This window comes from Hemiscyllium ocellatum, chromosome 24, assembly GCF_020745735.1.
Source record: "Hemiscyllium ocellatum isolate sHemOce1 chromosome 24, sHemOce1.pat.X.cur, whole genome shotgun sequence".
Lineage (NCBI taxonomy): Eukaryota > Metazoa > Chordata > Chondrichthyes > Orectolobiformes > Hemiscylliidae > Hemiscyllium > Hemiscyllium ocellatum.
The window spans coordinates 50,750,551-50,778,050 of NC_083424.1; the positions used below are offsets into that span (position 1 = coordinate 50,750,551).

Below are 27,500 nucleotides of genomic sequence, written 5' to 3' on the forward strand. Positions count from 1 at the left end.
CTGCCAGGGACCTGGGTTCGATTCCAGCCTCAAAACAACCATGTGGAGTTTGCATATTCTCCCCATATCAGTGTGGGTTTCCTTCAGGTGCTCCAGTTTCTTCCCACAGTCCAAAGATGGTTAAGTGGAGTGGCCATTCTAAATTGCCCATAGTGTTCAGGGATGTGCTGGCTAGTCGAGTTAGCTATGAGAAATGCAGGGTGTCAGGGTGTGGTTTTGGATGGGATGCTCTTCAGAGAGTCCATGTAGACTCAATGGGTCAAACGGCCTGCTTCCACACTGTAGAGATTCTATGATTCAAGACAGTTGCAGGCACAGACAGGGCCAATAATGATAAACCATTTCCACCAGCCGGGGGTTTTACAACTAAGGGGCATTGTTTAAAAATTAGGGCCAGGAAGAGCTTCTACATACACAGTGTGATTGCTGTTTGGAACCTTCTTCCACAGAAGGCAGTAGATGTTAGATCAGTTGCTACTTTTAAGTCAGAGATAGGTAACACCTTTGCTAAACAAAAGCAAAAGAGACAAGGGCCAAGGGCAGGTATATGGAATTAGCCCACAGATCAACCAAGATTCCTAGGTTCTTTCGTGGCCAAATGGCCTAGTCTTGTTCCTATGAATAACTTTTGTCTTTAAGCCATGTCTGGGATGCCCTCCAGTGTACTCCTGCAGCAAAAAGATTCAAAGTCTGCTTAGTACTTTTTCACATTCACTGGCTTAGGAATATTGTTCCAATCGGACAACATAGACACTGAGAGCCCCAGGTTCGAATAATAGTTTATTGCACAGAATGTATCACTAATGTACAGTTAAATAAAGTGGACCATAATACAAGAAAGTTGCATATATCTTTATTATGAGATAATACTGTATTGATAGATAAACATTTCAGGATAGTTAATATCCATCCACAATAAGGCAAACACAATTCAGGTTTCAAATTCAGCTTAGTAAGTCATCCTTCTTTCACAGCAGTGATAAAGGATTCCAAGGATTGCAGATAAATAAATATTTTATAGAAATAAACACATTACTTCCTGTTGGTTTTGTGCAATGTTGTGTGAAGATAAACAGCTCATTAAGAATTCTGGCGCTCACTCTCACATGAAAATTCCCACACAAGGCCACATGCAAGTCAATCTCCAAGTTTTTGCAGAGATGTTTGGCAGAGCTACCTGAAAAATACAGTAGCCCATGCATTTCAATGAATTTGCTGCTCTAAGAAAAAAAAGGGGATATTAGCCATAACAGCTACTATTCAATGCAATAAAAATAGTTTTCAAATGGGTTTGCAGCAGCACAACCAGGTGATAAAGTTGTGGTGGGAAGAGAGACATTAGCAGGAACAGGTAACTAAATAGGGCAAATCATTTGCAGTACCAGCCAAACAAAGTACCTCATAAGGTTCAAATAAACGTACAGGTCGTTATTTCTGAGTATGTCCTACAAATTAGTTTGTGTCTCAATTTATGGCATGTGGGTGTCATTGGCAAGGACAGAATTTGTTGGTCACCCTTAATTGTCCTTGAACCGAGTGGCTTGCTAAATACGTTTCAGAGCAGAGTGAAGAATCGAGTGCATTGCTATGGATCTGAAATCATGCGTCGGCCAGACTTAGGATGGCAGATTTCTTTCCCTAAAAGGTATTTGTCAACTAGATTTTATGATGAGTTTCATAGTCATCACTGAGACTAGCTTTCAGTTCCAGATTTGTTAACGGAATTGAAATTTTACCAGCTCTCATGGTGGGATTTGAACCAATATTCCCAGAGCCTACTATATTATTAGCCCAATGACTGGACTACATCTTCTCCTTGGTTAGTGAATGTTAACATTTGCTACAAGGAACAAAATATGGCAGGAATAAACCTCAGTTATCAATCTACCTTTGGCACCACAAGTTAGCCTAAAGATATTACTTCATTTTTCCAGTCCTCCTCAGCTCTTTCTACCACATGATGAAATATAGTTTATGAACTAGATTGTATTTAGTCACTGCCAATTATAATATTAACAGGATGAGAACATAGACCATTTCTCATTGGTGTTCAAGTCAATTCCATTTTATAGCCAATCTTTAAAATTACTGACCAATTTATATATACAGTGCCCAAAAAAAAGTGAAACCACCTCATAACACAGTGCAAGATAGTGGCATTTTGATTCTTTATAACATTACAGTGCACTGTCACTCAACCCAGTTGCGGGTGTGCTGATAGCTGCTAAGTGCTGAATTCTTTATCATTCAGAGGAAATTTTTTTTAAAAATGCGAATTTGGACATACTCAAAGTGTTTTGGGTATTAATTTGAATCAGCGATCAGAAATTGCTAAATTTCTTGTGTAAATTAGACATAGTTGGATGGGAAAGCATTAGATTTAAAAATGTATCTAGTTAATAGGAAGTTGGATGTGCTCAGATTGTCTACCCATGTCCACAAGTTAGTATATAGTCAGTGTAACTGTCCCAAATGTTACTAGAAATGCAATAGCATTGTTTATTGATTGCTGTCATTACTACATGCAAAGATTTCATCTAGCCAAACTCACTTGCTATCCTGATTTAAGGTTACAGAGATAGAATGCACAATAATGACTGGTGAGCTCTCTGGAATACTCATTTTAAACCTTTCGTCCTTTAAGGCCAAATTTTGGTCACTTGACCCAACATCTGAGATTTTCTGTCATGCTATGTTTTACATTGTTCCTGTCAGACATCTTGAATTTGTGTAATGCCTTTAATCCAATAAAAATTGTTGAATAGGGGTCCCTTAAAAAGATCACAATTGAGACAGTGCTGCAGTAGTGCATGAATTATATCCTTTGGTATGTCACATATGATATGTGCAGAATTTAATGCAAACACTGGTGTGTACTTAAGTGCTAACAAGTGTACATTTTAAACTCTAAATGGAAACATTTTGATAATGTATAGAGTTGTTTTAATATAAACTGTGAAACTTTCTCAGTGATACATGTCAAATATGAAAAACCTTTTCTGGAATTGAAAATCTATGTGGTATTAAGTCAGTCGATACAAGAGATATAAATGTGGATTTTCAAAGCTCGTGCAGAACTGCCTGGATAAGTGTAGCACAAGCAATATTCAAGAAGCTCAACATAATGCAGGTCAGAACAGTTTATTTAATGAGCACCCCTGCTACTGAAATCAATATCCTATCTTTAAAGACTGTAGTGGCAACAAGGATGGGAACGGTTCAAGCTTTTCAGGGTAATTAGAGCTAGATAATAAATGCCACCTTGCCAGTTTCACCCCATCCAAAGAACCAATAAAACAGTATCAAAAATGCAGATACTGGAAATTCAAGTTGAAAATGAGAAACTTGGAAAAACTTTGAATCTTTATTTCTTTCTCCAAAGTTACCATTTTGGGTCAGTGACTTTTCTAGCCAAATCCACTAAATATGTTTCAGCATTTTTAAAAATTTTAAATGAACAAATCTAAACCCAATGACTACTTTCATTTCTGCATCCCATAATCCTATTGTTGAACATTTGCACAAAACAAATTACCAACACACACCTAAGCAGATGCAGCTACAAATCTTACTTTGGTTAAAGGAACAGAATGGTCACTTTGCCTTTACAGCAGCCATGTGTTTCAAGTTTGTGGAAACACCCACAGCCAAAAGTGTCATCCATGCAGAACAGGATAAATACATTCCATGTTCAAGACAGCTCTTTCTCCCAATATTTCACATTGAATGTATTTTCATAGACAACTGATATTAAAACGGAGATTACAAAATAAATATTTAGATTTTATACCCAATAGGACTTTACAGCAACCAAAGGCACTTTGGGGAAATATAGTAAATCCAATAAAAACAAAACAATACAGGAACTGAATTAGAAATTAAACAGCTGCATCTTGCCCACTAAATCACACGACAATTTAAGAAAGAGGATGGCTTCTGTTACACTTCAAACCTTTCAAAACCTTTAATATGGATGATGCTAACATATGGACAGACTGTTTTGCTGTTGTGAGAGCGCAACGTTCATTGTGTTACTCAAGGACATTCCATTACAGGATTCCTACAATAACTGCACAACACTTCAACAAGCACAAAACCAGACCAGGCACCATCTCCCTACTTTGAGGCTTGCTTAAAAAAAAGCTAATTTCATGCAATGTGAATAAATAAAATCAGGTTATAAAGTCTTGTTTTTATATCAAAACATCAAAAATGCAATTATAAATGCAAGTAAAATAGGTGAGTATATACAGGCTGAGAATATCAACAGCCCAATACTTTCAATTAACAGTGCAAAAACATTGTTAGAGGTTAAGGATCCCTTATAAATTCAGAACACTCAATAATCATTAAAAATGTGTAAAAGTCAACAACTGACTTAATTCTTAAGTATGATTATCATCTGCCAGAGACCGAGTCATCAGTAATTTGCCAGACCAGTAACAGGTGTAACATATTAATCATGGATATGGTTTTTTTCCAATCCAAGTAATATCCCCTCAGTTCCCCACATTCATACTAACATATGTTTAGACAATGTTGCAAACACTTAACAATGTCCTGTGAAATGGAATCAAATACTCCAGAGCTGTGTAACAGTGTTCTTTTAGCGGAAGATCATACCATCTGATTTCAACTTTTTCACTTTCCCTTGATTTTCTACTAACTGTTCAATGTCATATCATTGAAACAGTGTAAAGGAATCCTAAAGCACAACTACAATACATCTGGTCTAGAATCTGTATATAAAACGGAACCATGCTAGAGACAGACATTGAGTGCAGGAGTGCATCAATTGATGCCTGATTGCCTGCTTCTGTACAAATAATTCAGATGCACAAAGCATTTCCCACTCATTCAAATTTAAAGTACAAATTATTTACAAAATAGGTGGGCAAGATAATTCAGAGCAATTGTGTAACAAATATCAAAGCAACAAAGAAAGAAGTTAAATGAAATTTCAAAAACCAGCACATGGAAACATAGAAAGGGACTGAGCTGACAAAATACTTTTCAACGTAAAGGCAATGTGAAAAACATGGAGGAAAAATATTAACATACTTGATGACAAAAATGAACCATTGAACTATGGAGTTAATACTAAGGCTTTATAACTGTCAGACTCAAAGGCAGACTTCCTTTTAAGTACAGCATTCATTTTAGTCAACTTTTTTTCATATGTTATAGACTGGGTCCAAAGAAGAACAATAGAAATATTTTTGTTGAAGGAGATAGATTATGAGGAAAGTTTAGTGAAGTTTAAACCCTATGGTATAAAAAAATAGGATTAACATTAGGGAATCTCGAGCAACATGATATCAAGCATTGAAGAGTACGGATAACATGGAATGAGATGAAAATAACCAGTAGGATCAGAGCATAAATCAGTGACAAGTGACTTGAAAAGAGCTTGAAAACATTTCAATATTGAAAGGTTGAAATATTTGGAATGCTGCACCAAGTAAGGAAAAAGACATTAAGGGCACTCTAAAAGCAGTACAGTGTTAGGCTGAGTGAGTCACAGTATGGACAAAACAAGCTTCAATGTGCCAAATGGTCATTTGTCACTCAAGTCTTTAAGGTAATGTGCTGTAGTGCTTTAATATACTCTAGCAGTTTCCTTCCAAGGTTGTTAAGACAGAAAATAATTTGTGTCATTAAAAGGAAAAAGGGTCAAGAAAAGCCAGTGACAGTTAATTTCTGAATTACGCCATGACATTTCAGCAAATACAGACTCAGGCAAGATAACCTGATAGAACTAGAGGATTTGCAGTCAACAAGTTCGATAATTGGGACCTAGATTTTTGTTCCTATGTTGTCAGCTTCTGTGGCACAAGGGAAGCCTCTCATTTCTTCAAGATAGGTGATTCTGCTTCCTCACACACAGCTATACTTTCTAAGGCAACAACATATTTTGGATTCTGCAAAACATTGCCATTAATTAAAGCCAACTTGAGTTGATTTTAAAATGCAGAAAATAGCCTGCATGAAATGAAAAAAAGGTGCCCTAATTGATTGATGGGCAAAAACAGAGTTCGTGAAATCATATGAAAACACTATGAAATCATACAGTTGCAAAATTTCAAGTAGTATCATTCCTGATCTATGCTGAATCAGTTCATCTTAACTGGAAGAACTGTAGATTGTCCTCAACGGAAATACAATCCTGCTCTTTCTGACTTCTACTAAACGATCCTAACTGGAAAAGCATGCTTTACGTGATAACTTACTTGGCCTCAGCTGGTCAAAACGCCTTGACAAGTTGTCACATTAGAAGGCTCACATGTTAGCAAAAAGATTCGCTGGAGAGGTATTGGAAATTGGGCCCATAAATGGTGGTCCTGTCATCCCATGAATTAATAAAAAATAAAAGATCCTCAATAGCTTCGAGTATTATGACTCAGATGTTTTAAAAGAAAACTTACTTTGAGAAAGAAGTTGACTGATTTGCATATTAGCTGTCATGATTTCATAAAAATAATACATTTGAAACATTCAGGAAAGATGGAAGTTGAATTTTACATATCCTAGAATACACAAAGATGCAATTTACTGTTGTTTAGTTCACCACTTACTAAAGTACTTATAAAAGCCTAATGTGTCTACACCAGGTAAAATATTCAGTTACTTAAAAACCTGCAAAACATTCATACATCAAAACTCCAACAGAAGCAATGCAATGCAAATCCAAACCCAATACCAAATTGAAGACTTAAGTTGGATTTTGTGGTTACTTGATACTTAGTTTTCTTCTCCAACAAGAGAAAGGAATAAAGTTGTAGCTGCGTGGAGATATAAGGCACTAAATAGTTAGCCTGCACTATGTTGACAGCACAGTACAAATCATTACATAATCTGTACTGCTCTTAAGGAACAGAATAAGGCACTAAATATTCAGCCTGCATTTTCTGCTGGAGATAAATCAGTACATACAAGGGTGCTTGAAATCTTAACATACCGAAAACAGTTTGGAAAAGCTAACAAACGTTATGCTTACAATTTCACCACAGGGAACCTAGTCAACATGGTGTCAGCAAGAGTCATTCACCAAAATTTGAACCACCTTGTAGTTTCCTATTGCCAACTCCACAAAGCTAAGCTCCAGGGTTAGGGAATTCTTCACCAAAACAAGACAAAAAAAACATGTAGCAATGTACTACCAATTTAATGATTCTACTTAATTTTGGAAGTCAACCCATTAAACTTGGGATTTAAGGATAAGCGCTTAATCATAAAAGACATTAATAATAGCACCCTTTTCTTCTTTTCCAATTTAAGTTTCTTGCACCCTTGTTTACTGATTGTTGCCACTCTTCTCATTAAAGCTTACACAAGTAAACAGAGTTATGGCAGATGCAGTTACAAGTTTGCCAAAAGCAATATCATCACTTTTTTGCAAGTTGGCATTTCAAGACCAAAACACCCCCTTTCCCAATTCTTTGGCACCACTCATTAAAGCATTAAACCCTGAATGTAACACTAAGCTGAACTCCAGTCAGCAGGAGTCAGCCTGTCTGACCCTCTGCCTGGTTGTCTTTATTTACAGTTGAGGTGGTCAACTGTGGTGGTGAGTTTTCAGAGTTGACGTTGGCTTGAGGGCACCCACTGTTCTGATAAGTGCTCTCAATTCCCATGTGTAAGTTGCTATCTTTCAGAATGTCCTGTGGATCTTTTAAGAAGACCAGCACCACAGTGATATTGTCACTAGAGCCACCTTCTTTAGCAGCTGCCACAAGCGTCTCTGCAACTGTACTGCCATCACCTCCATTCTCTTGCAAGTGTTCTTGCACAAGGTCCACAACTCTAGAAGGTTCAACTCCATCAAAGAAGCCATCACAGGCTAAAACAATGTAGTCCTCTGTGCCATTTAGCTTGAACGAGGCACTATCTGCATCACCCGAAACATATGGTTTTTGGTCAATGTCTCCTAAAGGAATGAATAAAAATCATCTTGATAACAGGCAGAGAAAACCAATATATTCGAACTTATGAGAGCAGAATGTCAGGATACACCATTTGCTCAACTCACAAGGATTATCATCTTAAGAGTGTAGTTAATTATCTTTCAGGAATCACTGGAATCTGGGAGGGCCCCAGAGGACTAGAAAATGTCTCATGTAACACCTCTAATTAAGAAAGAAGGGATGCAGAAGATGGGAAATTATACCACCTCAGTTATTGGTAAGATTTGAGAGATCACGATTAAGGATGAGATTCAGAGTACTTGCAAGAGCATGTTAAAATACAGCTGAGCCAGCACAGCTTTGTCAAGGTGAGGTCAGGCCTGAAAATCTGGTTAGAATTCTTTGAGGTGGTAATGAGCAAATTAGACATTGGAGAAATCATTGGATATGATCTACTGTAAGTTGCAGAACGTCTTTGTCAAGTGCCACACAGGAGGTTGCTGAATAAGATAAAAGTGCATGATGTTGGGGTAGTTATAGATTAACAATCTGGACAAAGGAATGAGGGCATTGTTGCTATTCTGCAGATGATATAAAGGTGGAAGGACAGATGGTGCTAAGAAAGTGGGAAGGCTACAGAAGGACCTGAACAGACTAGAAAACGAGGCAAGGAAGTGGCAAGTAGTGTACAATATGAGGAAATGTGAGGTTACGCACTTTGGTACAAAGTGGCTTAGGAGTCCTAGTTCAGGATTCTCTTAAGGTTAACATGCAGATTCGCTTAGCAGTTAGGAAGCCAAATGCAATTTCATACTCATTTTGAGAGGGCTAGAATACAAGAGCAGGGATATACTCTGATCACACGCATTTGGAATATCTAGAGTAGTTTTGGATCCTGTACCTAAATAACAATGTACTTGTCTTGGAGGGAGTCCAGAGAAAGTTGGGGAGCCTGGGGATTAAGAGCTTGTCATTTGAGGAGAAGTTGAAGTCTGAGTCTGCACTCAATGGAGGTTAGAAGGATGAGGGGCAAATCACATTGAAATTTACAGAATGTTGAGAGGCGTTAATAGAGTGAATGTGGAGATGTTTTCACTATAAAAGGAGAAACTAGCATCTCAGAGTGAAGAGATGACCCTTTTGAAGCTAGATGAGGAGGAATTTCTTCAGACAGTGTGGTTAATCTGCCAGACTCATTGCCATAAAAAGGTGTGGAGGCAGACTCATTGAATGTATTTAAGATAGGTTTTTGATCCTCTTTCTAATCAGAAGTTTCAGGCAGAATGCAGGAAAATGAGATGGAAAAATGTATCAGCCACTACTGAATGGGAGTACAGATTTGCTGGGTGGAATTCCAGAATTCTGCTCCTGTACCTATGGTGTTAATAGTTACCAAAATTCTAATGGAAAACTTGAGCATCCTGGTAGCCAGAAAAAAAATTGATCGAAAAAATATGCAAAAATACTCAAAACCAACTCATACAAAATGCTTCAATTAGGGAATGTAATGAATTCAGATGTAGTAATTGTAAAGTTTCATGATTTTTTTGAGTATTTATAAGAGGGAGCTTTATCATCCCATTATTCATTATACTTGATCCAAGTGTTCTTATTGAGATGGGTAAGATTCTGGTTGCATTTAGTTTGTACTGAATTTACAAATTCACAAAAACAGTGCTAATAGCTAGATAATACATCAAATTCTCATTATTTAATTCTTTCCAATGATTTCAAAACAATGTTAGTGTTGAAATCAAAACATTTTATTGATTTGGTTTAAGCAAATACTCTAGATCAGTTACAGTAGAACCAGCTGGAGGAAATGCATTGGAATCTCAAACTCAGAAGTACTGTATAATAAAAGAGAAAATGCTGTAGTAACTCAGGTCTGGCAACATCTGTGAAGAGAAAAACAGAATTAACGCTATGACTTCTTCAGGACTCCTTTGTGTTACACTAAGTTTTTCTGTTCTAATATAAAATATTCTTGCAAATTGCTCAGATATTTCAACTTATAAAGGGCTTTTTGTCAGAGGTACTTCACCACTCCAGCTCTATTGCCTCCAATTTGTTCTGTTGCTGGTCAGATAGCCATTACCTGTGATCAGATATTTGTTGCACCTTACTCTTAGGAAGACTGAAACTATTATCTTTGGTCTCCATCAGAAATAGTTTTCCCATCAAATCTACCTCTCTCCCTTATCACGGTCAAAGGCTAGACCAGATAGTGTGCTTGTGATACACTACCCTCCATCACCAAGAACCTCTAACGTGACCCATCTCTTCTTCTGTCTCAGTTTCTACTGATGAAACTCTTACTCAAGCCTTTGTTACCTCTGGCCTCAACTATTTCAGCACTCTCCTCACTGCCCCATTATTTTTCCACCTTTCACAACATGAAGCTCTACCTGTTCCTGTCTTCTAATTTGCAAACAGTTTTACTCACCAATCACCTCTGTCCTCACTGAGCTACAATGATGTCCAGTCCCAATGCTTCAATTTTACAATTCTCATCCAATTTTAAAATCTTAACTCCTATAAACCTGAAATTTCTGTACTCTTTCAATTTTAGCTTTAATATATTCCCAATTGTAAATAATTCCAAAATTGGCTGCCTTGCTTTCAGCTGGCCAAATTCTAAAGGTTAGCCATTCTCAGCCTAACATTCACCATCTGTACTCTTTAAAACCACTGACATACACCTGCTTTTGTTCTTTGATATCAAAAAGCATGTTTTCTTGCTGCTCCAACAAAACAACATTGGATATCTAACATAAGGTGTTCAAGGTGCTACATAAATACAAGTTGCTAGTTTTACATAAGGCACAATTGGAAAACCTGGAAATCCAGTCCCTTCCAGTTGAGAATGAAATACATCTTCCCCAGAGAAGCTTGAGCAAGATTCAAAATTTGAACATATGCATAACAAGCCACTTTGACCTGCTTACAAATTAGTTTTAGAATTTGAGCAAAATGAAATAATTTGAAACAACAAACTTTTAACTTCACTTTAACAATCTTCTGGCAGTTAACAGTAATGTTCAAATGTTCTGAAAAAGTAATTTAACTCAAAACATTAACTGTTTCTTTGTCTGCAGGTGCTGCCAGACCGGAGCTTCTCAGGTGTTTTCTCTTTCATCTCCTCTTTAGATTTCCAGCATCGGCAGTATTTTATTTTTATTTGGAAAATAGTTGCACTTACCATATGCCCAATATTAAAGAATTAATTACAGCATAAATGAAAAAGGTTCATCATGTAAAGATATCATCTAAAAAGATGATTAATGGAAGTTTTTTTGTTTTGAATACTGGAATTTGTCTGAGCTTGATGATTGTGTAAGATTTAAATATAAAAAGTGAAAACAAGGGACTAGAATATAATCAGTGTTGGGTTCTCCAACTACTACATCTATTTGTTACTTTGATACTCTGAGGTGACTGAGTATGAAATTCAGCAGGTCTCCCGTTGAGAGCTCAGGCATATACTCACCAATTGCTCTTGAAACTGCAAGAGTTCCATTTACACGCCAGCATCCCAGAAATACCACACATCCACCAAGATCTTCAATCCTCTGTTTCTCACTCTAAAACAGAATTATTCAGGCAGGGATAACCAACAATTTTCCCAAAACAAAAGTGAATAAATGTATAATTTAGAAGGAAACAGACACAGAACAGAGTAATCTGGTTCCAGTATCTCTGCTTTTATTAAACTATAGATTAGCTGGTGACACTGGTAGGATAAAGCACCATATATCTGCAACCATTTTGTAAATCAATCTATCCTACTAAACTAAAACCTGAGACTTTTAAGTCCAAACACATTACATTAAAGGCACTGTCAATTAATGTGAAATCATAATTTAGCTGAACTCCTTTCTTTCTAAAATACCTTCCCTTGATGACTCACTCACCTCTTTTTCAGGTTTGTGTGGGTCCATAAGGGTCACAACCAGGCCCTGCTGTATCATCATTACCTGAGAGTCTCCAAGCCAGGCCACATGCAGCGTGTCACCAACAATAAAGGCTGCTACTCCAGTGGTACCACTCCGTAACTTCTGCAATACAGAGAACAACTCAGTAAGAAGCATCTATTCTGTGCCATAGTCACAAGTTTAGCCACTCCTCTCTCGATCTTTCTCCATTCGTTCATATGATGTTGACATCACTGCATGATCAGCATTTGTAGTCCATCCTTTATTGCCATTGTACCAAGTGGCTTGACAGGGCTTTTCAAGTGGCATTTCAGAGAGACAATCATGGGTTTGGAGTCACACTTAGGTTAGGTAAGGTCTCTTCTTCAAGGAGATTAGTGAAACAGATGGCCTTTTTAAAAAAACAACAATCAACATGTACGTAGTGATCATTAGTCTAACTTTTAATTTCAGACTTTTAATGAATTCAAATTTCATCTGCTATTGGTGGGATTTGAACTCATGCTCCCAGACCATCTGTTTGGGACTCTGGTTTATTAGTCTAGTGATGTTAACAATATGCCAGCTTCCTCAGTTCTTAGAGCTACATCCCACTTCCTGGTTCCAACAAAATCTGGTAGCATGTGTCTACTATTGGGTGCCGTCTTCAGTTCGATCACAATCAAAATTTTAGTACCACCTAAAAATACTTCACATTAATAAAGAAAATAAATGATAAAGTAAGGCTGATTTGCTGGACAGTCCTTTAGCTTTACCACACTAGATTATTAGCTGTAATCTAAATGGACAGGCAAATGATTTATTACCTTTCTGTGGACATAAACTGCATGATGGAAGAGTCCTCTCCAATAAGGTAATTTATTGGTGTTGACCAAGTTGTCACTGGCATTTCTAAATGCTGCTTAGGTTCATTACACTCACCTTTCTCTTGGCTCTTTGAAGAAACATCTCATCAGTCTGTTTGAAGGCTTGCCTTAACGCCTCTTCTGGTTGTGTCAGAAACATTTTCTGATGTGCAAAGTTGACATGAAGATGTGTTGCAGCATAGACAGCAGCATCCACTCCACCATGGCCATCAAACACAGCAAAATAAGCCCTCTCTTTCTCATCCTCAGATAGAAAACAGAGAAACCTTGGCCTTACTCATTGCAGTCGAAAGCAAAGTGATTGAGAATGATTCATACTTCATGGCTTGACCAATTTGCATCTTTAACATATGAGATACAATAGCAGAGTACAGATGCCATAATTAACAGGACACACACTTCTGGATTGCTAAACCAGTTTATTTCTTGCCAGGCTTAGAAAAACACATGGATAACTACTTGCTACATCTCAAAGAAAATGCAATAAACTTATAGTTACTTAAATAATTTGGCATGCTAACAGATCCAAGATGCAATAGGAAGAAAGCAGTTAAATGCTGAATTACAATCTACAATTCTGCTGAAACCTGCACTGCTCAATCAAAGTATTTTCACAAAGTTACAACTGCAATAGATATATATTGCACTGACTCATTTGTAGAGATTAAATAGAACACCATTTATTAAGCTGTCTTCTAGATTTCAAAATAAAACTGATAAATTGAAACAAGACAATTAAATGGAACTGCAACTTCTGATTGAAATAGTTCAGATTCCAGCTTCATTTGAAGTTTGTTTTCAGTACATACAATTTTGTTTTAACTGTTATGAAGGTTTTAGCATACAGGAGAACATGAGACAACTAACTTAAACAAGATTTATGGAAAAATTAAAGAGTAAAGTTCTGGTGTAACAGCAATAAGCAAATTACACAGAAGTTGCAGCACAGGAAAAGACCAACCATTCCAACTGACATTTGTTAGCTTTTATACCGCATTCAATGACTCTTACGGTGTAATAGTATTGTCCCTCCCTCTGGACCAGAAAGCCCAGGTTCAAGAACAACTCTGAACAGGTTGATTAGAAAATATTTACAAGTCTAATCTCATTTTACCTCTTCGAACTATCCTTCCAAATCCCTGAACTTCCTTTTCCCTCATGTATGCCCAAAAGTAGACTTGTATCATTGCCAGAATTAAAAAAATTGTATTTATACAAAACAAAAAATTTGCATTCAATACTCAATATTATAGTCTACATGACAGACAAGAAATTAATGATGAATTTGTTAGAGACACTGCAAGCTCCCCTGGGACTCCACCATAGGATCTTAAATTGATCAGTTCAATTACATCTTTCAGTTTCAATATCTAGTCATCATTGCTGACTATCAAATGTGGTCAGTACTAGTCCCAGCTGCAATACCACTTAAAATAGCTCATCAAATAGACTGTCAATACTCAGTCTACATTCTGTATCTGACATTATAAATTTTGGCAATAGAATTACAATGTTTTCATGAGAAATGGCTGGAAAGAGAGCACGAAAGAGATAGAAATATTGTATTACAACCGGTTGAATGCAACTATGCCTGAAGGGTTGCTCGAAATGTTTAAAGGGGCTGTGCATTGAAAAACAAAAATTTTACATAAAAATATTGTTTTCTGTGGACAGCAGTACTGGGCAACACTTTTCTATTATCCAATATAATTCTAGTCTAGACAAGGTTATGTATCCCTGGAAACTATACAATTGTAAGACTATAAAAACATCATTTTCATGAATTCTGTTGCAAGCATTCCTTGGAAATAAATGTTTGATGAATATTTAGACTTACTGTAAGAACAGTGTCTCCTTGTTCTATGTTGGGGACTGAAATGAGAAAGAGCGGTTTTCAAAATGGTTGCTACAGGTTTGAAAGCAAGTCACCTCATACTCATACTGGGAATCGTGCAACCAACTGTTTGAACAAGCAGCAGTTGAAGTCTGGTTGTCGACTGTTGAGAATGAAGAGGGTGTACTGATGAAGCTTTCGCTGGTAACAAAAAGTTGATCGGTCTATGGACTGGTGAACAGTAATCATGATAGACACCTTTATGTTTGCCAGCAAGTGAGAGACTGGTTCTCGGGTAAATAAGCAGTTTGGAGCCGGGAAGAAATATTAGTGCAACAGCATGAGATAGTTGTGCCAAATGGCCTGTTTGTGATCTAGAGTGGGGGAAGTTACCTGGATTTTGTTTTGTACTGGGAGATAGTCAGACATCTTGGGGCTGGACCATCTGATGTGGTCAATGTTAAGGTCCAGGAGATTGTAATTACAAAGAAGCACTTCAGGAACCCCAGACTTCGTAATTGCCCCAAAGGTTTAAAGTCTTTCAAGTTGTTTTGGATGAGTGAGGGCTGCAGGGTGATTGAACGGATCATGGTACAGGAAATCATTCAAGAGGAGACATAAGGAGGAGTGTCATGACGGTATAGACAAGTATAGCAAGGGCACCTACCGCAGGTGAGAGGGAGAGAGTGCGAAAGAGAGCACGAGAGAGAGAGAGAACGAGAGAGAGCCAGAACGAGAGCCAGAACGAGAGAGAGAGCGCGCGCACAAGGCCAAAGTGAAAGGAATTAATACAGGAAATGTTAAACAGACCATGACAGAAAGATATAGAAATTAGAAATTGAAGAATCAACCAACTGATAAAACTAGAATGTACAGAAAGACAGTAAAAGTATATTACATTGATCAATCATGTATCTGAATATACATCATTTGAAAAACAGCCAAACTGAGAACATGAAGAAATGAACAAGATGATCTGGTAGCCATTACAGAGACATGGATGAGGAACTGAATCGTGAAGGACATTTAAAAAAAAACAGGAAAAAATGAAAAAGATGGAGGGTTAACTCTATTAGCTCATGATGTTGTTGGCACATTAAAATAGGGGTGAAACAAAGTCAGGAATCTAAGTTGAGAAAACAGTTTTGGTAAATCAGAAATAATAAAAGCAAAAAAAGTCACTTGTGGGAGTGATCTACAAGTCTATTATCATAAACCTCACAAAACGGTGTGCCCAAAATGTATGCAGACAAAGGTGGGAGCGAGAGGCTGGGAGTGAGCAAGGGTGAGGGAGTGCAATAGAGTGAGACTGTATGTAAAAGAGCAAACAGACAGCTTTTCAGGAATGCATACTGGTAATCATGGGCAAAGATAGCTTAGATTAGGAGTTCATAGAATGTTTCCACCATAATTTACTGGTGATGAAGGGCTTATGCCCAAAAAATGTCTTTTCTCCTGCTCCTCGGATGCTACCTGTGCTTTTCCAGCACCACACTCTCGACTCTGATCTCGAACATCTGCAGTCTTGACTTTCTAATAAACTATGCTAGGAGAACATCAACTAGAAAGAAGGCTAAACTAGACCTAATATTGTGCAAAGAGATTATCTTAATGGTCTCGTGGGAGATGGCTCTAGATGGTAGCAACCTTAATATGACTCAATTTTGCATTCAGTATGAGAGAAAGAAGAATGGGTTGGAGACGATTTTGAAAAAAAAAAATTAAATAAGGGCAGTTATGAAGACATGAAGCACAGCTGGCTAAAATGAACTGGCAAATCAACTCAAAAGGACAGGCTAATGCAGTTGCAGTTATTTTTGTTACCTACTCGTGGAACGTGGGTGTCATTGGCTGGGCCAGCATTTATTGCCCATCTCTGGTTGCCCTCAAGAAGGTGGTAGCGAGCTGCTTTCCTGAACCACTACAGTTCACGTGCAATGCACTTAGGGAGTAAATTCCAGGATTTTGATCCAGTGACAGTGGTAAACTGTGACATATTTCAAAGTCAGGATGATGAGTGGCTTGATGGGGAACTTGCAAGTGGTAGTGTTCCCATGTATCTGCCGCCCTTGACCTTCTAGATGGAAGTAGTCATTGGTTTGGAACTTGCTGTCTAAGGATCTCTGGTAAATTTCTGCAGTGCACGCTGTAGATAGAAAAAACTGCTGCCACTAGGTGGTAGTGGAGGAAATGAATGCTTATGACTGTGGTGCCATTCAAATGGGGTGCTTTGTCTTGGATGGTGTCAAAGGGGTTTAAAGGGATATTTCAGAACGTAAAATAGATCCACTCCAAAAAGTAAGAAAAATTCCAAGGACAGACCCTTGGTTAACTAGGATTGTCAACAATGGTATCAAACTAAAAGATGATTGCATAATTGTGCAAAGACAAGAGGATGGATCAGATGATCAGACTAAATTTAACAAACAGAAAAGAATGATAAAAAAATTAAGAGGGAGAAAATTAAGAGTAAGAAAGAAAGTCAGAAATATGAAAACATGTAGTAAGAGTTGTAAAAGATTAAAGAAAACAGTTTAAAAAATTAATGAAAAATAAGGAAATGGCAGATGAATGGTATTTGCATGTTATAATTGTCTTGTTTATAGAAGATGCACATAACATCCCAAAAGCAGCAATAGATTAGGAAACGGAAAGAGAGAGGAACTCAGAAAAAAAAAATCCATCATTATCACCAGAAAAAGTCTCACCATTGATATTAATTTCAAACTCACTAACTCCCCGCAACTACACTTCAACTACATGTCCTCTCACCCACCTCTTGCAAAAATGCTATCCCATACTCCCAATTCCTCCATCTCTGCTCCCAGAATAAGGCATTCCACTCCAAGACATCCCAGATTTCCTCCTATTTTAGGGACCATAGTTTCTCCTCCTCAGTAATTAAGGATGCCCTCAACCGCAACTTCTCCGTCTCTCGCACTTCTGCCCTCAACAATAATAAGGATAGTGCCCTCTTAAGTCCTCACATAATATCCCACCAACCTCCAACCGCAATGCATCATCCTCTGACATTTTCACCACATAAAATCACACCCTACCACCAACCAGATATTTCCTTCCTACCTGTCTGCTTTCTGCAGGGACCTTTCACTCCGTGACTCCCTTGTCAACTTTACAGTCCCCACCAACTTCTCCACCACATCCAGTAACTTTCCCTGCAACTGCAAGAGATGCAACACCTACACCCACAACTCTTCTCTCACCTCCATAAACAATCCTTTCAGGTCTAAAAATCTCTCCACACCAGGTTATAGTCTAACCAGGTTTATTTGGAAGTACTGCCTTTCAGAGCACTGCTTCTAGTTATCTGATGAAGGAGCAGCACTCTAAAGCTAGTACTTCCAAATAAACCTGTTGGACTATAACCTGGTGTTGTGATTTTTAACTTTATCTACCCCAGTCCAATACCAGCACCTCCACATCACCAGGGACCCAAGTTAGATTCCACACTGTGTGGAGTTTGCACATTCTCACCATGTCTGCATGGGTCTCCTCTGGGTGCTCTGGCATCCTCCCGCAGTCCAAAGATGTGCAGGTTAAGTGAATAGGTCATGCTAAATTGCCTATAATGTCTAGAGATGTGCAGGCTAGATGGGTTAACCAAGGGAAATGCAGGGTGGTGGTGGTGGTCGGCGGGGGGGAATTGGTTTTGGGTGGAAACCTCTTTGGAGTTTGTGTGAACTTGATGGCAGAATGGCCTACTTTCACACTCTCTGGATTCTATTTTATATGAAAAGGTAGGAAACAAGTTGTCAAAAGAACACATGGATGTTGCAAAAATATCAATAGGTTAAGTGAGTGTGAAAAAAAAATGTGGCAACTGGAATATAATAGGGGAAAATGTGAAATTGTCCATTTTGGCAGACAGAAAAGCATATTACCTCAATGTTGAGCGATTGCAGAACTCAGATGCAGAGGAAACTGGGTGCCCTCTGTCACAAACTGCAATAAGTTAGTATATATGTACAGCAACTATTTAGCAAATGTTACAATTTCTCATGAGAAGAATGGAGATTGAGATTCAGTCAGTCATGGTGAGACCGCATCTTGTGTACCGTGCACATTACTGGTCACATTATTTACGACTGACAAATATGTTGGAGGCAGTTCGATGAAGTTTAACTCGACTAATAACTGAAATATGCAGGTTGTCTTATGAGGCAAGGCTAGACTTATATCTATATCTACTGGAGTTTAGAAGAGTAAGGGACACCTTGGTTCAAACATACAAAAGGGTCTCAACAATACATGTGGAAAGAAATGTTGCCTCTTATGGGAGAATCTACAACTGGAGAAACTGTTTAAAAAGAAAAAAATGGGGGCGACTCATTTAAAACAGACATTAGAACTTTTTCCACCCAGCCCCTTGAAATTTTCTTTGGAACGCTGTGCCTGAAAAGATGGAGTAAACAGTGTCATTGAATATTTTAAAGGCAGAGGTAGACAAACTCACGTTGAGCAAGGAGTTGAAAGATTACAAAGGGTATGTGGGAATGGGGATTTGAGGTTACAAACAGATCAGCCATAATCTTATTGAATAGCTGAGCAGGCTTGAAAGGCATAGTGGCTTGTTCCTGCTCCTGACTTCTAGGTATATTCCAACAATTCTGACTCTTGGCAAAGCCTGTAAACTTCAGGATTTCCACATTAATCTGTCCTGCAATAAATCTTCACATCGTTATTTATTTCAAAGGGGCAATTAAAAGGTGACTGCTAACACTTCAGTCAAAAAACAAAATCTAAACCATAGCCACTAAATTTGGCACCTTTGCCGCAATCAGAAACAAGAGATTTTCAACTAATTAGCTTGGACAACAATTATATTCAGTTCCCAACAAAGAGCCAACAGTATCCACTTACCTCAATGCCAAAGAGTGTGTTAAACTCGGGCAATGTTACATGTCTGTCCTCCATCTTTCTGCGTGTGTTACGGATAGCATAACTGGAAACTTTTAAATACTGCTTTGGTAGTTGTAATAACTGCAGTTCTTTCATCCATTCTGAGCAGACTCCAAGCAATTTATTAAAGAATGATCGAGCCACTGATTCTCCTTCCAGTACTGTGAAAGAGGGAATAATTGCTAAATTAGACAGCGTTTAACAAGCAAGCTAACTAACTGAAAGGTATAAAAGCAGTGAGGACAACTTAAAGAGTGGAGTGACTTCCTCTAAGGGATTTATAAGGAGGAAAAAATACTACAGGCTGAGTTTAATAGATTCATCAAGACTGAAATGTAAAATGATATATGATGAAAAGCTTCGAGTTCTTGTTTCTTTTTAGCAACGTTTAAAAATGTTTAAATAAGCGATTGAAAGCAACTATTTTCTATATATCTTGTTGACCTCACAAAGTTAGTCCGTGATCAAGAGCTGAGCAAAGAAAGCATAGGTCAGAAGAATAGTATAGAACTTCAAAATTTCCCAATCATAACTGAAAGAGTCTCAATAAATACTAAAAATATATGAATGGTCATGTGCTATGACAAACAATAGTTACATATACATAATATACATTCTGCCCTTCAAGCATCCTCCACCATTCAATGCGATCAAGGTTGATCTATTTGTGCACCTAATTCCATACCCCATCAACCACAATGATTCCGTTGTCTAACAAAAATCCGCCTTAGTTTTAAAAATATTAAATAACTCTGCCTCAGTCTTCATGTTTTTTGGGATCCTTAAGGGGGAGGGGGAGCAGCCCCAAGTCATGGTCTACATGGGCACCAATGAAATAAGCAGGAAAAGGGATGGGGATGGGGATGTAAGGCAGAAATTCAAGGAGTTAGGGTGGAAGCTTAGAGCAAGAACAAGAAATTGTTATCTCTGGTTTGCTACCTGTGCCATGTCCTAGCGAGGTAAGGATTAGGGAGAGAGCGCAGTTGAACATGTGGCTACAAGGATGGTGCAGGATAGAAGGATTCAGATACTTGGAAAATTGGGGCTTATTCTGAGGTAGGTTGGACCTCCACAAACAGGAGGGTTTACACCTGAACCAGAGGGGTATCAATATCCTAGGGTGGAAATTTGCTAATGCTCTTTGGGAGGGTTTAAACTAATTCAGCAGAGGGATGGGAACCTGAATTGTAGCTCCAGTTTTACAGGAGGTTGAGTGCAGCGAGGTCACGAATAGGGTTTCAAAGTCGCAGGAGTGTACCAGCAGGCAGGAAGATGGTTTGAAGTGTGTCTACACCAACACCAGGAGCATCCAGAATAAGGTGAGAACTTGCAGCATGGGTTGGTACCCAGAACTTCAGATGTTGTGGCCATCTTGGAGACATGGATAGAGCAGGGACAGGAATGGTGGTTGGTGCAGGTTCTGGGGTTTAGATATTTCGGTAAGATCAGGAAAGGTGGTAAAAGGCCGGGGGGAGGAGGGGTGGCATTATTAGTCAAGGACAGTAAGGATGTTCGATGAGGACTAGTCTCCTGAGGTAGTATGGGCTGAGGTTAGAAACAGGAAAGGAGAGTTCACCCTGTTGAGAGTTTTCTATAGGCCTCCGAAAAGTGCCAGAGATGTAGAGGAAAAGATTGCAGAGATGATTCAGAGATAGGAGTGAAGGTAACAATAGTTATTATGGGGCCAAATATCGACTGGAAATGCTATAGTTTAAGTACTTTAGATGGGCCAGTTTTTGTCCAGCATGTGCAGGTATCGGAGAAATGATCTAATTGAACAGAGGCCACACAAGTGCGGATCAGGTGAAATTGACAAACTATTTATTACAAACAATATCCAGCAGTTTTTATAGGGGTACAGTAATGTGGTGTTATTTACAGAACAATCCAGGGTAAAACACAATCAATGGAAGGACGATCAGCTGTCCAGTAGCAGCAATCAGTCAGTGATTAAGTCAGGAGATTCCGATCCTCTGTGAGAGTAGGTGCTAATGTCACTCATCCTGGTATCAATGGGTTTCCATTGTGGTTAGTTTGCAAGCGAGGTACTTTGGTGCCTTTCAGTCTGAGCACCCTTTGTGGAGTTCCAGTACGTGTGAGGAACGGGGCTGCCCTTAGGGCTTCGGGAGTAGTTGTGCTTATTGAGGTCAAGGAAGTCTATTGTCAGGCTGTCTCAGGAAGTGTATTCCCCAGCCTGGAAGCGGCTTGAGTCATTTCCTGTTTGCTGTCTAGCATCTTAGTTAGCCTGTTTGGTCAAGACTGAGGCACTCTGGGTAATTTCTGGTGTGGCTTAGGCAGACATGGTTCCTTATGTTCTTTGTGGCCATGCTAAGAGTAGACAGGGTAGTGGATTTTCTCTCACAGCTGGAGGGTTTCCTGACAGTATGTTGGCCTGTCTACAAGAGGGGAGGTCACAGTGAATTTGGTACCGGCTACTGGGATAGTCATATACCACAGAGCAAGAATAATAGCTGGGGAATGGCAATGATGATGCGATTGGGTGAGATTTAGGATGCATAGGATTGGGAAGGAAACTGCAGAGATGAGCACAACTGAAATGTGGAGCTTGTTCAAGGAACAGCTACTGCGCGTCATGATAGGTATGCACCTGTCAGGCAGGGAGAAAGTGGTCGAGCAAGGAAAACTTGGTTTACTAAAGAAGCTGAATCTCTTGTCAAGAGGAAAGAGGAGGCTTATGTAAAGATGAGACATGAAGACTCAGGGTGCTTGAGAGTTACAAGTTAGCCAGGAAGGATCTAAAGGGAGAGCTAACAACAGCCAGGAGGGGACATGAGAAGTCTTTGGTAGGTAGGATCAAGGAAACCTCTAAAGTTTTCTATAGCTATGTCAGGAATAAAAGAATGACAAGAGTAAGCTTAGGGCCAGTCAAGGATAGCAGTGGGAAGTTGTGCATGGAGTCCAAAGAGATAGGAGAGGTGCTAAATGAATATTTTTCATCAGTATTCACAAAGGAAAAAGATGATGTTGTCAAGAAGAATACTGAGATACAGGTTATTAGACTAGACAGGATTGGAAGTGCGCAAGGAGGTGATGTTAGCAAAGCTGGAAAGTGTGAACACAGTTAAGACCCCTGGGCCAGATGGGATTTATCCTGGGATTCTCTGGGAAGCTAGGGAGGAGATTGCAGAGCCTTTATGTCATCATTATCTACAAGAATTGTGACAGAAGACTGGAGGATAGCAAATGTTGCCCACTTGTTCAAGGAGGGGAGGAGAGACAACCTTAGTAATTATAGACGAGCAAGCCTTACACCTGCTGTGAGCAGAGGTTTGGAAAGAATTATAAGAGATAGGATTTCTAATAATCTAGAAAGGAATAATTTGATTAGGGATAGTCAACACAATTTTGTAAAGGATAGGTCGTGACTCACAAACCTTATTGAGTTCTTTGAGAAGGTGACCAAACAGATGGATGAGGGCAAAGCAGTTGATGTGGTGTATATGGGATCTCAGTAGAGTGTTTGATAAGGTTCTCCATGGTCGGCTATTGCAGAAAACATGGAGGCATGCGATAGAGGGCGACTTAGTGGTTTGGATCAAAAATTTGCTAGAAGACAGATTAGTGGTTGATGGGAAATGTTTATCTAGGAGTTCAGTTACTAGTGGTGCACCACAAGGATCGTTTTTGGGGCCACCACTGTTCATCACTTTTATAAATGACCTGGATGAGGGAGTACAAGGATAGGTCAGTAAATTTGCAGATGACACTAAAGTTGGTGCAGTTGTAGACAGTGCATAAGGATGTTGCAAGTTACAGAGGGACATAGCTAAGTTGCAGAGCTGGGCTGAAAGGTGGAAAATGGAATTTAATGCGGAAAAGTGAGAGGTGATTGATTTTGGAAGGAGTAACAGGAATACAGAGCACTGGGCTAATGGTAAGATGGTTGGTAGTGTGGATGAGCAGAGATCTTTGGTGCCCACGTGCATAGGTCCCTGAAAGTTGCCACTCAGGTTGATAGGGTTGTTAAGAAGACGTATAAGGTGTTAGCTTTTATTGGTAGAGGGATTGAGTTTCGGAACCATGAGGCCATGCTGCAACTGTACAAAACTTTGGTGCAGCCACACTTGGAGTATTGCATACAGTTCTGGTCGCCACATTATAGGAAGGATGTGGAAGCATTGGAAAGGGCGTAGAGGAGATTTACCAGGATGTTGTCTGGTATTGAGAGGAGATCTCATCAGAAAAGGCAGATGGACTTGAAGCTGCTTTTGTTAGAGAAACGTGGTTGAGGTGACTTATTAGAGGCATACAAGATGATCTGAGGATTAGATAGGGTGAACAGTGAGAGCCTTTTTCCTCAGAGGATGATGACTAGCACGAGGGGACATAGCTTTAAATTGAGGGGTGATAGATAATAGGACAGATGTCAGATAGGTCCTTTACTCACAGAGGGTATGAAATGCTCTGCCTGCAACAGTAGTGGACTTGCCAACATTAAGGGCATTTAAGTGGTCATTGGATAAACATATGGATGATAAAGGAATAGTGTAGGATAGATCGGTTTTAGATTGTTACGTCGACCTGTGAAACCATCAAGGACCGAAGGGTCTATACTGCACTGTAATGTTCTGTGTTTGATGTCTTTGGAGGAGAGATCCAAAGTCTAAATGCACAAAATTTCTCATCTGTTCTAAAAGGGTGCCCCTAATTTTAAAATAGTGCCCTCTTCTTCTGGACGCACCCACAAGAGTAAACATCATTTCAATGCCTACTTATCAAGACCAAAAGCTCAGCCTGTCCAACTTACCCTCATAAGACAACCCGCTCATTCCACATATTGATCTAGCAAATCTGAAGTAAGTTCAAAGCACTGACATTCTTCTTCAAATAAGGAGCCCAGAACTGCACTGTATAACTGAAGCAAAACACGTACTTTTATGCTTAATGCCTTTCGTAATAAATAGGATTCTATCCACCTTCTTAATCTCTTGCTACACCTGCATAGTAAGTTGGAGACAAAAAAAACCTGCAGATGCTGGAATCCAAGGTAGTTAAGCAGGACACGAAGAACACAGCAAGCCAGAGAACATGTGGAGGCAGAGAAGTCAATGTTTCTGGTGTAACCCTTCTTCAGGACTGGGGGTGGGTGTAAGGGGAGCTGCAGATAAGGAGGGGTGGGAAAAAGAGGGTTGGCTGGGGAGAGGGGAGGGATGGTGGAGGAGGTAGGGATAGGTGAACACTGGGTGAAGGTGGAATTTGGTTGGTCGATGGGAGGAATGAATCCAGTTGGTAGCTGGAAAAAAATGTTGATCAGAGGAATGGAAAAAAAGAGGGGAAGGAGCTGGAAAGAAAATCAGGGGATGTGAAAGGAGGTTATTTGAAATTGGAAAACTCAATGTTGAGTCCTCTGGGTTGTAGGCCAGCCAGGCAGAATAGGAGGTGGTGGTGTTCCTCCAATTTGTGGTTTGATTCATTGTGGCAATGGAGGCAGCCAAGGATGGTCATGTCGGAAAGGGAGTGGGGAAGGGGAATTAAAATGGGTGGTGACTGGGAGGTCAGGTAGGCCCCGCAGGCCTGGCTGAGATGCTTGGCGAACTGTGCCTTGAGTTTACATTTTGTCTCACTGATGTAAAGAGACCGCAAATTCTCTAAGGCCAAACAGTCGTCCTCAGTGAAGGGCTCACGTTTGTGCCATCCTGCCCCCACCTCAACAAATTCCGTATCCTCCAAGATGCGGAGTTCTTCTTCCGCTGCCTCGCATTTTCTTCTTCGACAAAGACTCCCAATCTCCCTCACAGGACCCCTTTTCCCACTTCCAACCTTCCTCTCCCACTTGGGTGCCTCCCAATGGCCTTATACCTACCCTAAACCTCTTCATTGCTGATCGGCTGCCTCAATTTCTCCACTTCCCTCACACACACCCCCTCCGAATGTGTAGCACTCCACTCTCTCCATGTTTCACCATCAAACCTGCTGACAAAGGGTGGGGCAGCGGTAGTCCGGAGGACGGAACTCTGTTGCAGAGACCAAACACTAGCTTTCCGACACCACGTCCTATCTCCCCCTTGACCATGGCCCCACTGTGACCTATCAGGCCAAAATTACTCGCACTGTGACTGCATTGCCTCTGGTGTGATCTACCTTCCCCTGTCTCCAACCTTATAGTTCTCCAGCCCAGCACTACCTGGTTCTACCTGGTCTCGAAGATCCACAAGCCAATGACCCCGGCTGACCCATTGTATCTGCATGCTCCTGATTCACCAAATGTAGTTCTTCCAATCTCAACTCCATCCTCTCCCCCTTAGTTCAGACACTTCCCACCTACATCCATGACACTAACCACACCCTTCACCTCTTCAGCAACTTCCAGTTCCCCAGCTGCTTCTTCTCCAACAGACCCATCCAGTCCCCCTTCACAGATAGCTCTTCTGCCTCACTGAACTAATCCTCACCCTTAAATTTTTCTTGAGCTCTTCCCGTTTCCTCCAAATCCATGGGGTGGCCATGGGCACTCAGTTGGGCCCTCGATACGCCTTCCTCTTTGTCAGCTACGTCAAGCAGTCCCCTTTCAGTGCCCACACAGGCACTGTGCCCCAACTCTTCTGCTATTACATTGATGACTGCATTGATGCAGCATCCTGCACCCAGGCTGAACTGGAGCAGTTCACTGACTTTGCCCACAATTCCCACCATGCGGAATTCACTTGATCTATCTTGGACACCTCCCTCCCCCTTTCTTGACCTCTCAATTTCCGTTTCCATTAACGGTCTCGAGACAGATATGTACTATAACCCATAGACTCCTGTAACTACCTGGACTACACCTCCTCCCACCCAGTATCCGGCAAGAACTCCATCCCATTTTCTCAATTCTTCCACCTCCGCTGCATCTGCTCAGACAGGGAAACATTCCCACTCCCAAGCATCCCACATGTCCACCTATTTTGAATAATGCGCTTTTTCCCGTCTATCATCCAGACACCCTTCCACCACACCACCTCCATTCCTCGCTCTACTACTCTAAACCTCACCTCACTCCAAACTCAATAAAGACAGGGTCCCTCTTAACTTCACCTACCACCCCATCAGTCTCCACATCCAACATTTCATCCTCAAACAACTTCTTCCAAATCCAATTATGCCCCACCACCAAGAACATCTTCCCCATCTCATCCCTCTCTGCCTTCAGCAATCCTTGGCTTGTGCCACTCTCCCCATCAACCCCATTCCCCACCAAACCCTCAAGGTACCTTCCCCTGCAACCAGAAAAAATGCAAAACGTGCTGACACACCACCTCCATCCAGTCCCTTCCAGGTGAGAGAGGTTTACCTGCCTCTTCTTCAATCTAGTTTATTCAATCCAGTGCTCCCAATGTGGTCTTCCCTATATCGATGAGGCCAATCGTAAACTCAGGGCACATTTTGCCGAGCAACTCAGTCAGACCTGTGGGGCCTACCTGACCTCCCAGTCACCGCTCATTTTAATTCCCCCTCCCACTCCCTTTCTGACATGACCATCCTTTGCCTCCTCTATTACCACAGCAAATCAGACCACAAATTGAAGGAACCTGGAGGAAGCCAAGATGCATCATCCACTAGGCACCCTGGCTGTAGATTGCTGCAAATGCTTCAGCTCTACCTTTTGTATTGATATATTGGGCTCTTCCAACAGGAGGAGGATGAGGATATTTGTGGAGCTGTCTCCTCCAATGAGTTGTTGAATTGTCTACCACCATATCATTGTAGGATTGCTTAGCTGTGTCTATTCCTGAAGAAGGGCTTAGGCCCGAAATGTCGAATCTCCTGTTCCTTGGATGCTGCCTGACCTGCTGCGCTTTTCCAGCAACACATTTTCAGCTTAGCTGTGTCTATCACTTACTGCTTTATGTTATTTGGTACAGATTATGCTGGAGTACAATTCTGCTGCAGTTGAAGCCCACAGTGCCTCATTGATGCCCAGTCTTGAATTACTAGATCTGTTCCAAGTCTGAACCATGTAGCACAGTGATTGGTGGGAGCTCATTTCCACAAAGAGTGTTCAATGGTCACTCTTATTGATACTGGTTTGGACAGATGTATC

General features: G+C 40.1%; 1 protein-coding gene across 2 annotated transcripts in view; it reads right to left on the reverse strand.

Moving 5' to 3' along the window:
* Positions 1-840: 840 nt before the first annotated feature.
* Positions 841-27,500, reverse strand: part of ppm1f (protein phosphatase, Mg2+/Mn2+ dependent, 1F) — an 87,449-nt gene continuing 60,789 nt past the window's right edge. For both annotated transcript variants that reach the window (XM_060843781.1, XM_060843782.1), the window contains exons 3-7: positions 19,421-19,620; positions 12,761-12,949; positions 11,819-11,962; positions 11,395-11,488; positions 841-7,927 (exon numbers count right to left, since the gene is read on the reverse strand). In XM_060843781.1, coding sequence (XP_060699764.1) covers positions 7,506-7,927; positions 11,395-11,488; positions 11,819-11,962; positions 12,761-12,949; positions 19,421-19,620 — 1,049 coding nt within the window. In that variant the 3' untranslated portion in view covers positions 841-7,505. The remainder of the gene's footprint in view (positions 7,928-11,394; positions 11,489-11,818; positions 11,963-12,760; positions 12,950-19,420; positions 19,621-27,500) is intronic.